The 10896-nt window shown below is 58.9% G+C and overlaps 1 protein-coding gene across 3 annotated transcripts in view; it reads right to left on the bottom strand.

The window, feature by feature from the left end:
- Nucleotides 1-238: 238 nt before the first annotated feature.
- CUEDC1 (CUE domain containing 1) overlaps nucleotides 239-10896 on the bottom strand; it is an 83458-nt gene continuing 72800 nt past the window's right edge. For 2 of the 3 annotated variants that reach the window (XM_027034208.2, XM_053212740.1), the window contains 7 exons: nucleotides 10274-10466; nucleotides 9085-9186; nucleotides 6680-6751; nucleotides 5762-5855; nucleotides 4997-5055; nucleotides 4111-4181; nucleotides 239-2007 (listed from right to left, as the gene is read on the bottom strand). In XM_027034208.2, coding sequence (XP_026890009.1) covers nucleotides 4114-4181; nucleotides 4997-5055; nucleotides 5762-5855; nucleotides 6680-6751; nucleotides 9085-9186; nucleotides 10274-10466 — 588 coding nt within the window. In that variant the 3' untranslated portion in view covers nucleotides 239-2007; nucleotides 4111-4113. The remainder of the gene's footprint in view (nucleotides 2008-4110; nucleotides 4182-4996; nucleotides 5056-5761; nucleotides 5856-6679; nucleotides 6752-9084; nucleotides 9187-10273; nucleotides 10467-10896) is intronic. The other variant, XM_053212741.1, reaches the window with a different exon arrangement.

The raw sequence follows: 10896 nt of genomic DNA, 5'->3' as shown, positions 1-10896 counted from the left end.
GCAAAACAGGAAGGCGACTGCGCAGAGCAAAGCAGCAGGTGGGCGAGGTTGCCCTGCGGGCGGCAGGTCTCTTGGGAGTGCGCTGCGGCGAAAGCTGAGCCCTCGGGGCCTTACAGACGCTGCGGGTTAACTGAGGCAGGTGACCCTCGGGGGCGAGGGGGGCTCCAGGGGCCAAACCCTGCCCAGGACAAGAAGAGAGGAGGAAGGGTCCAGCCCACGCTGCCGGCCACATCAGAGCACCAAGAGAACACCAAGTCTTTATTACAGGAATTCCTATGAAACAGCTCCAAGAAAAAACCCACACATAGGAGAAAAAACAACTAACAAAGCAACACACACAGACGTGGGGCTGGGGCTTCCCCGCCATGCGCCGGGAGGGTCACGGCCACAGCCCAGAGGCCCCTCCTCTGCCCGCCGGGCCCAGGCTGTTCGGAGCTCGGGCTGGCGGCCCAGGGGCTCCTCGGGGGCCACAGGCGGGTCGCAGGGAGCAGCAGAGGGCGGGCGGCCCCGCGCCAGCGCCCTAGGCCCCGCGCGGGTGCCAAACTTGGTCGGGCTCCGCTGCGGCGCTGCGCGTCCCGATCCCCACCCCCACGTCCTCCGGGGGCCGCCTCTTCGGAGGGCGCTGGGAAAGCTGGGCCACCGAGTGCGCCCGGCCTCGGCGGAAGGAGGTGCGATCGCGCCCGCCAAGTCCTCACTATCTAGGGGCGACTTGCGGCCATCAGGGCCCCGCCGAGGCTTGGCTCCCACTTCCAACCTCCCCACCCCGCGCGGTTGGGCTGGGCTGGTTCTCCACTGCGGGGGCCGCGACGCCTCGTGCCTGCCCAGGCTCCCGGGTTCTCCGGAGAGGTCAGCGCGTTCCCGTCTCGAAGTCTGGCCGGAGAGACCGGGCCAGCCACCCTCCCACTGGCAGTGGTCGGTGCCCGGTAAGGCTCGTAGAACCGGAGTGTGCCTCCTTGGATCATTCACCTTCTTGTTCTAGGCAAGAGACGCCCAGCAAGCCCTTCTGCCCCAGGCGCCCCGCCCCCACCCAGGCTGGCAGCCTCATCCCCCACGCTCCTCAGTCCTGCACTTTCTCAAGGATCACTTCAGAACCTGCTGCTGCTCACCCTTAGTGACAGCAGGACTTCTGCTCAGGGCCCCTACCCCACCCGTGAACCGCGCCCCCCCCCCCTTCCCCCCGCCTCCCCAGTTCCCATCCAGCATTGGTTTTTGTCTCCTGCCACAGTAAAGAATCCTCCTGCCTGACCAGAGTCCTGCAGCTCCCTGGGGGCCACCCTCCCCGTCCCTGCTGGGGGCCCATGCAAACCCCAGGGGCAGCCGGAGGGGCGGTCAGTAGATACCTCTCTGCGGTGGCCAGTAACTACTCAGAGGGAGCCTGAGTGACTGCCCAGGGCTCTCCTACCCACGGCTCTGTGCAGGGATGGTACCAAGTGTCAGCAGCCCTGGGGAAACGGCTGGGATGCAGGAAATCATGGGAATCAAGGGCCCAAGGTGCCCAGGAGGGAGCTGAGGATGGGGATGGGGGGGGGGGGGGTTGTCGGGCAGTGTCTGCTGCCCAGAAGGAGAGATGGGGAAAGGAGAGAGGCAGGGGCTCTGCCTTCGGGGCTTCACCATCCTGCCCTCTTGGGCACCCCAGCCTTTGCCTATTTTCCGGGATTTTTTTAAACAAGGTGGGGGGGGGGGGGTCAAGTTGGTGGTGGTTCCTGCATTTCTGCTCATTGCCCATAGAACAGCCTGGCTACAAAAGGGGCCATGATTGGCTGCTGCCCCTAGGGGCCCCAGGTCCTTCCTCCAATCACAGCACAAAACTCCAAAGTTCTAAGTCCTGTGAAAGTGGCAGTGGCAGTGGCAGTGGCTGGGCTGGACTGGGGCCGGAGAATCACGAGGCCTCAGTACTCAAGCACCATCTGTCCGGCTGCAGCTGGGCCCTTCAGCTGGGGGCCGGTTTTGCTCTCCAGCCGCCTCTGCCAGGTCAGATCTTGTCCGGTGAGGAGGAACTGCTGGCATCTGGTGGGGAAGAGAGATGGATGAAGTGTTTCAGTGGAGCCCAGGGGTCTTTCCTTGTCAGTGGTTCCTGGAGAGACAGTTTGGGGCAGAAGATACCAAAGACAGGTGCCCTGTCCTTCCTCCGGGGACTCTATGCCAGCCTTGGAACTCTGCCTCGGGTCATGCCCTGCGCCCCCAAACCCAAGCTCCTACAACAGCGGGAGCAGGGCCTCTGGCAGCTAGAGATAGAGTAGGGGGCTGGGGAAGCGGCTGGATAGGAAAGGCCGAGAGGTGGGGAAGGGGCCAGCCCATTCCGGGACGCAGCTGTAGCTCAGATAAGCTGGACCCAGGGGACCTGGAGGGGCAGAAAACTAAACTGGGGTCAGAATTCAGCGGGCCACACACACCAGGCTGGGAGTTCGGAAGCTGTACTCGCTCAAACAGCAAGAGGGAAATGGCAGGAAGGTGGTGTCCCGGAGATGGGGTGAGCAGAGCAGGGGCAGCGAAGAGACCAGCAAGCATTAACCAGGCCGTGAGAGTTTGCCAGCGCGGGGCTGAAAGGGGTAGGGGAAATGAAATGGGGAAGTCGGGAGGAAGGTGTTGTTTGGCTGCCAGTGAGTTCATACCCAGGGCTGGAAAGACAATCCTGGGCACGGTGGAGATGCAGGGTGGATGTGGCGGACTGACTGAGAGGGAGATTCAGACTCTGGAGCCCACTGCACAGAAGTATCGCTGTTGCTGTAAACGAGCATGGTGGACTGCCAGAGAGGAGTGAGAAGACTTGGAAGAGAGTCAAAGGTGGACCTCGGGGGAGCTGGGGTGGAGGGACCCGGAGGGGCATCAGGAGCAGGAAGCACACAGCAGAGAGGAAGAGAGGAAGGCGGCCCAGGAGCCCTGGGCCACAGAAGCAGGGTAGGGGGGCGGGGCAAGGCACAAAGATACAGAACCGGAGAAGGACCTAGTCCTGCCGGTGACCTTCCTGGGTCAACCTGGGGATGGTGGAGAGGAGGCCACTTTTTCACAAGTCAGGCAATGAAGGGAAACGATGAAATCTCTTGGCTTTTAAGATGAGGAGGAACAGGGTATAGACTTGAGGAAGAAGCTGGAAAAGGAAAAGCTCGAAGACTTGGGGAGAGAAATAAATGATGGCAAGGTCCTGATGTGGGGGAAACCAGACACAGTTTCCCGGGGAGCAGTGGAAAGGAGACCGGATGGCAGCAGCAGTGGGGCTGTGGGGGCCCTTCCCCGGCTGGATGTATTTGAGCATTCCGGACCAGTGGAAATCGTGGGTGCAGCTCCGTGCATGAGGAAAGACTGAGTGTGTCCACATCGTGGGGGGGGGTGTGACAGGCAGTCACCTTGAAGTGATGTGAAGGCCAGCTGGCCAATCTCCCTCCACTACAACTATCCTGAGGGAGGCAAGTATTTCTTCAGTCAAACAGGGTCATACCTGCCACACCGTCCGCTCAAGGAGCCTTGTAGGACAGCGGCTAGGGGAAGGAAGCATGGGCAGAGAGGGAGTTGGAACAGGGACAGGTTCCGCTGAGCCCTGGAGGAGGTGTTGACATTCCCTGATCCACACCCCCACACCCCGCCCCCCGCCAACCCCGGGGATGCACAGGTTAAGAGGAGGAAAAGCAGCCTGAGGGCCCAGGGCTGCAGCCAGAAACAGAGCTGCCTCCAGAGAGGCTGTTTCTTCATCTGGTTTTGGCCGATCCTACACCACCCAACCCAAGCAGGCAGTGGGAGGATTCCGTGTGCTCGGTTGTGGTGAGGCCATGTCACTTTTTCTTAAGTGGCCCTCCCACTGTGCAGTGTGTATCCTGGACTGTCTTCTCAATTTGGCTGTAAACTCTCAAGGTCAAAGCGGACTTTCCCCCCCTTCTTCCCAGGATCTGGCACAGGCAGGTGTGATTACTCTGGTGGAAGGAAGGAAGGAAGGAAGGAAGGCCGGCCAAAGACGAGTTCCATGCAGAAGACCATGTCCCCTCTCACAACAAGGGAAGAAAACCAGGACCTGTGCCATCCAGTTGCCTGAACCCAATGCCTCCGGAGCCCTGGGAAGACACCTCGAGGAGGGCATGGCAGGCCCGGTCTCTGGGCAGCTGTGACTCCAGGCCTTACCTCTTACTGTCCTTCCCGTAGGGCTTCCTCCATCTTGGGTGCCTCCTGACGCCTTCCCCGGAAGTCTTCATCTGAAAAGCAGAGGGAAGTTGTCTCATCCTCCACCGTGCAGGGTGTCGCGCAGGCATGTCCTCCAGGCTGGGCAAGGGAACTGACCCAACTTTCTCCATCCCCCTTGTTTGCTGGGGCACAAGCTGACTCTGGGGTGGGGTGGGGGCGGGGGGATATGTGGGTCTGGTGAGGGCACCAGGGCACAGTGTGGAGTTAGAATACCTAGCTGCTGGCCTGGCTGCATCACTGAGCTCTGAGACCCTGGACAAGTTCTTCCCTCAGCCTCCTCTTCTGTAAAATGGGTGCGGAAGTTGCACCCTCCATATGGCCTCTAAGACCCCCCTGGCCCTTGCTTCTGGGTATCTCCTGACCAAAGGGCCCCTCTGCTCTGAGGCCTAAGGATCAGGTTCAGCTATGGGCCTGCTAGCACCTAAGGCAGTGTCTTTTGGGAGGGACTGCATGCACGCTGAAAGGTGTCTGGGCCCAGAGACTAAAACTGCACAGCGCTTGGTTCTCAAAGGTGAGGCCCCTCCACGTGAGTAGGCCTGCCTGCCCCCTCCCACCCCAGGGAAGACTCCCCAGAAACAGCACCTGACACTTTGTGCTCCAGGGAGAGATCTAGGTGGAGGTGCGGCCGGGGCCCCCTTCGGGGAGTGGAAGGGAGAGGCGACACAAACCAAGCAGGAGGACCCATTTCCTTGGGTCACCTGCCCACCTATCCATGATGTATCCCCCCCAGGTTGGGCCCACCCATGAAATACCCGGGCCCTCCTCTTGGAGGATCACCCATCACAAGCAACTTAGAGCTCCGGCTTCCCTGCCCTCCTCGCCTCACCACAAGTGTGACCCTCCACGTCGTCCAGCAGATTAGCCGTTGACACCGCAGCTCCCAGCCTGCCAGGCCATTCAGGAAAACGTCTCAGGGGTGGGGGGCACTGCCATCGTCCTCCAGTTGTACCGCCCCCTGCCCCTGGCTGGCTGCCACCCACTGCAAGCCCAGGAGACTCCTCCCCTTCTAGCCTTCTCCCCCAGGGCTCCTCAAAGCCTCCTTTCCTTGGGGGGGGGGGGGGAAGACTTCCTCACCCAGCTCCCATCTCTGGGGGTGGAGAAGGAGCTTCCTCCCTGTTCCCCACTGGCCGTTTCAGCTTCTAATAGCCTGGGTCCCATGTGACAAGCATGGGTGGGAATCTAGGTTAAAATGTGGAAAACCCTATTTTTCCTCAAGGAACCACTGAAAGCGAGGAGGCGGGGGACAAAGAGGAAAGTGGGGAGGTAGCAAGATCTACAGGTCAATTCAACTCAGGAAATCAGGGAGAGGTTCGCTGGTTTCAGTGGAAGAACCAAGTTTTCTCCCAAGAGCAGATTAGCCCGGCCAGAAAGTGGAGCTCTCTCCTTGGGAGCCCACAGAAGGCGGCAGGAGACGCTGGTCTGTCCCCAGGGCCGGTCAAGGTGGTCCAGGCAGGGCGGTGGGCTGGCCTCGGGCGCGCGGAGGAGAGGGGTGGCTGCAGAGCCGGTCCCAGCCCCAGGGAGAGCGCAGCCCCGGCAGTCTGGCCAGTGGGTCGGCGCCCGCAGCCCCCCAGCGCCAGGCCGGAAAGGATACGACTGGTGCTTGGACAAGTGTTTCCTCTTTGACTTCCTCATCCTGGTCTTCTCGGAGAAGGCCCTGGCCAGCTCAAACAGCTTCCTCCGGGTGGCTGGGGCAGAGAGACCCGTGAGCGGAGAGCCGCAGCCACAGGGCCATCCCGCCTTCCCTCCCCTGGGTGGGAGGGCGACAGGAATGCGGCGGGCGGCGGTGGCTGCAGTGGCGGGTGGCCGGGCATCCCCAAGCAGGGAGGCTGCCCTCCCGGCCCGGCCTGCAGGGGCAGCAAAGGCCACCGAGAGCAGGACCAGGCCCAGGCAGGCAGCCCGAGATCCGGGTATTCCTTCCCCAGCTGTGACAGACACCGATGCGTCTTGGCTGTCTTTCCCGCCGCCTCTCCCGCCCCCTTCACCACCTCCAGAGTCGGTTCTGGGATTTCCATGACTAATCCGAGATTTTCCCTGAAATGGAGCCTGGAAGGATGGCAGCCTCATTCACACGTGGTTGGGCGGTGGGGAGGGGAGGAGGGGGGTAGGTGCATCCTGGCCGGCAGGACTCTGCGGGGAGAGGTCACCGACCCCTCTGGCCTCCTGCCTGCAGACAGTGGGCTTAACACGGGCTTCCCCACTCATCAGGCCAAGTCCCCTCAAGCCACAAAGAACGTGAACTCTGAAACAGGGACGGGGTGGGGTGGGTGCAGCACATTATTATTTTTCTGCAGACAGCTGGCTCAAGAGGATTTAAAACTTAATTTGTACCCACACTCAGCCGCAGAGAGGGAAGCGAGGCAGGAAGGCTGAGGGAGCCAGCCTGCTTTTAAAATGTCACTTTGGTTCACCCAGAGTCAGCTACCTTAAAAACACCCATGGCTCCTTCCCTCCTACGAGGCCACAGGGCCTGTCTTGGAAGAGATGGGGAGGGGGCCTAGGCAGGACTCACATTTTCCCATGTGTTTTAACTTGTCCCTGAATAAGGCATCTTCAGACACAGCAGGATTGGCGTCACCGGTTCCTGGAAGGGGAAGACACCTCTGAGGTCCGGCTGCAGAGGAAGAGTAGCTGCCCAAGGCCCCGGGGCTGGGGGCCCAGGGGAAGCAGGTCAGGGCTGTCCCCATAGGACAGGGGTCGGCCCCAACCCTTCCATTTGAGGAGAGAGGCAAAAATCAGGCTTCTTCCCTAACTAAGAGGGAGCTTTAAGAAAGGAGGACACTAGGGGCACCTGGGTGTCTCAGTAGGTTCAGCCTCCAACTTTGATTCAGATTATGATTTCACAGTTCCTAAGTTCGAGCCCCGTGTCAGGTCTGTGCTGACAGCTCAGAGCCTGGAGGCTGCTTCAGATTCTGTGTCTCCCTCTCTCTCTGCCCCTCTCCCGCTCATGTTCTGTATCTCTTTCTCAAAAATAAACATAAGAAAAAAAAAAAGAAAAAGAAAGGAGGGGTGCCTGGGTGGCTCAGTCAGTTAAACAACCGACTTCGGCTCAGGTCATGATCTCGCGGTTCGTGAGTTCGAGCCCCGCGTCGGGCTCTGTGCTGACAGCTCAGAGCCTGGAGCCTGCTTTCGATTCTGTGTCTCCCTCTCCGTGCCCCCCACCCTGCTTGCACTCTCTCTCTCTCCTTCAAAAATAAATAAACATTAAAAAAAATTTTTTTTAATAAAATAAAAAAAAAAAGAAAGAAAGGACACTAGGGGTTGAGGCGGACTTCTTTCTCTGCCAAGCCCCGCTTTGCCTTTTTGTGTAAAAGGCAAGACAGTGGTATGTCCTGTGTGCGTGGCTCACACACTCTTCCAACCGTCCACTGCTCTGAATAACTCCGTGTTCCGCAAAGCCATGCTGGTAGCTTGAAACCAGTATGGTGGGAGTGTTTACATCATGGAAGTCACCAGACGCTAAGCACCGGGGCTGCCCCTGCACCCTGATCTGGCTGTTAGATACCCACCAGCACACAGAGGCTGGCCTGCAGCCCGACCCAGTGAGAGGGTTAATAAGGGAATGGAGACGAGGCGTGGGCACAGAGCAGACATTTGTCCGTGCCGATTCCCTTCTCCTTCCTGCCTGGGTCAGCTCCTCCATTAACTCCCTCCAGACATGGAGTTCCTGACTCCCTAGACAATGAGTAGGAATGAGAATAGGGCCAGTTCCCAAGTCAAAACCCAGTTGGCCACCTAGAGTCTCCCCGATCACTCAGCACCCACTTGCATCCCTCGCTGCCCTTCTAAAGCCCCTGCTCTCCACCCTGCAACTCGGCTAATCCCGAGTCACCTTGCCTGCTAAGTCCCCTGTGAGTCATTATGATCCATCCCAGCAGCCCTGGTGTGTCTAGTTAATTCAGGATCAAGGACAAGAGACTGTCGTTAAGACTACCAGATGCACATCTGGTGGGGCCTAAGCTCCAAGCCAATTGCTTATGAATCAGTTCCACAGGATTTTCTTTCTCTGAGCTGGGATCAGCTGAGGTCCCATCCTCTGCCCTACCACCCCACTCCATGGCGTGACGTGAGGTGTGCTTTGGGCAAAAGCCGCTGCTGCTTCTTCCTCTGAGGTGGGCAGCCTATGTACGCAAGGAGGAACTGACTGGCTAGGGGCCCCGACGCACACACGGGGACACATGGGCAAGGTCCAGATGTCAAGTACGGAATCTAGGCCTCCTAGACTTCTCTGTTCCCATGTTCCCAGCTCCAGCCCGAGGCTTATTCGTGCATCCCAACAGCCTGCTGTCCCTTCCTGGCCCACCTCCAGCGGGTTAGGGCTCCTGGAGGGGCCTGCCCCTCTTTTGAGGCAGTTCTTGCTTCTTACCACCTTGCACATGAAACTCAAAGTTCTCTTCTTCCAACACTAGGGCAGGGCCTGGCTACAACAGGTATTCCCCCAGCGACTGAATGAATAAACCCTTCCCTGCCCTTCTCACCATGAGCATTTGCTATAACCAGTGTGTCCTCAGCTTTGCTGGTTGGTTCTACCCATTTTGAGGATGTTTCTCCTGCATTCCCCAGGGCAGAGATCAAGCCTTAGAAGTCTTTGAGTCCTTCCGGAGCCCACCCACCACGGGACATATGTGATGTGGTATGTCCCCTTCTTGGCCATGCTCCAGGCACTTTCTGAGCTCAGCCAGCCTGTTAGCCAATCCCAGGGGGGGCTCCAGCAGCCACTGGATTGGTAAGAGTCCAGGCCTGCTAAGTGGAGGGCCATGTCACTCACAGTTCTGACGCCACAGTGCGGTGGTGGGGTCAGAACCCTCCCCTCCAGCCTGTTTCCTCACCCTACCTCTAAACTCCAAACATGCAAAGCACAGCTAGGGTGTGAGCCTCTATGCCCTCTGGGCCTCTCTCCTAGAAAGGCAAGGTTACCTGGGGCAGGAGAGGGAAAGCCAAAGTCATTTCCCACAGCCACGCTGTTGCTGCTGCTGCTGCTGTTGGATTTGGATTTCTGGGACTCGTATTTCAAGCGATCTGGAAAAGGACCACATTCCTGTCAGGACAGTTAGCTCTCTCCCAGGGGCACCCTGGGCTGAGACACAGGAGGTCGTTGGCGGCTAAGGCCCCAGATCTCACATGACACACACAAAATATGTGCACACACACATCAACCGGCTCTCAAAGAACCAGCCGTACCATAGAAACTACTGCCCTGACAAGCACGTGGAATGTTAGAACATCAGAATTAGAAGAACGCTGAGAGATCATGTAGTCCAACCCTTCATTTAAAAGGAAAGGCCCTGGGGCACCAGGGTGGCTCAGTGGGCTAAGAGACTCTGGATTTCAGCTCAGGTCATGATCTCACGGTTCATGGGATACAGCCCCGAGTCAGGCTCTACAGCTGACAGCATGGAGCCTGCTTGGGATTCTCTCTCTCCCCTCTCTCTCTGCTCCTCCCCCGCTTGTTCTCTCTCTCTCTCAAAATAAATAAACTTTAAAAAAAATAAAGTAAAATAAAATAAAATAAAATGCCAGGCCCTGAGACCCCAGCACCTGTGCTGCAGGTCTGGAGCCAACCTTCTCTCTGCACACCTTACTCCTCCCCAACCACACACTGTCAGTCACACACACACACACACACACACACACACGCACACCCTCACAAGACAGGCCTCCCACAGGCCTCTCACCACACCCCACCACAAACACACTCCCACCCTGAAGGAGAAAGGCAGCCAGACTGGGAACTACAGTCCCCAGCCAGAGATAACCCAAACTGCCAAAACACTTGAGAGGCCCCGCTCTGATGTCCTCTGCTCAGAGAGCCCCTATGGACCCAGCTCCACGCCACGGCCAGTGCCTGGCACAGGGGCAAAGAGAGGGCCTAAGAAGGCACATCCCTCTTGCTCTGAGTCCCAGGGGAGGGAGAAGAGTTGGCCACTGACCTGTGTCCCTGTTGGCAGAATCCCGGGGGGGCTAACTTGGTGGGGGTCGTGTATCAACAGGACAGAAGCCACCTTGGCCTCCAGCTCAGTGCCTCATCTGAGCCCCAAGGCTAAAGCCAACTCCAGCCCCCTTCCCCACCACAGAAGTGACCGCGGCACCACGCCCGGTGCACCACCTCTCTCCAGGGCCAGGAGGAAGTCCCGGTTGCGCTGCAGCTCCTTCATGAACTCCTCGTTCTGCAGGAAGAGCGCGATCCTCTCGTCCTCCAGGTACTGCTTCCAGCGGTTCTCCTGGTCCCGGGACCCGGGCCCAGCCACGGAGGGCAGGCCTCTCTCTCCACTCGTGGGCTTGGAGCCCCCAGTGTTACCCTGACGGGGGAGCAAGCACACCGAATGGCTTCTCGCAAGGGCACGTGCCGCACAGACATCCACGCACATCTGGGTGCACACGTGCTCTTTCCCAGGAGCCTCCAGCCGCACCCTGGGGCCTGCACCTGCTACTGAGCTCTAGGGGTCAGCCAAAATCCAACTTAGCAGGCCAGAGGCCTCTCTGCGGGGAAAGTGGCTAGGTCTTAAAAACTATTTTTCCGGGGCGCCTGGGTGGCGCAGTCGGTTGAGCGTCCGACTTCAGCCAGGTCACGATCTCGCGGTCCGTGAGTTCGAGCCCCGCGTCGGGCTCTGGGCTGATGGCTCGGAGCCTGGAGCCTGCTTCGGATTCTGTGTCTCCCTCTCTCTCTGCCCCTCCCCCGTTCATGCTCTGTCTCTCTCTGTCCCAAAAATAAATAAAAAACGTTGAAAA

The sequence above is a fragment of the Acinonyx jubatus genome, chromosome E1 (assembly GCF_027475565.1).
Source record: "Acinonyx jubatus isolate Ajub_Pintada_27869175 chromosome E1, VMU_Ajub_asm_v1.0, whole genome shotgun sequence".
NCBI lineage: Eukaryota > Metazoa > Chordata > Mammalia > Carnivora > Felidae > Acinonyx > Acinonyx jubatus.
This window is presented reverse-complemented; position numbering and strand designations above follow the sequence as displayed.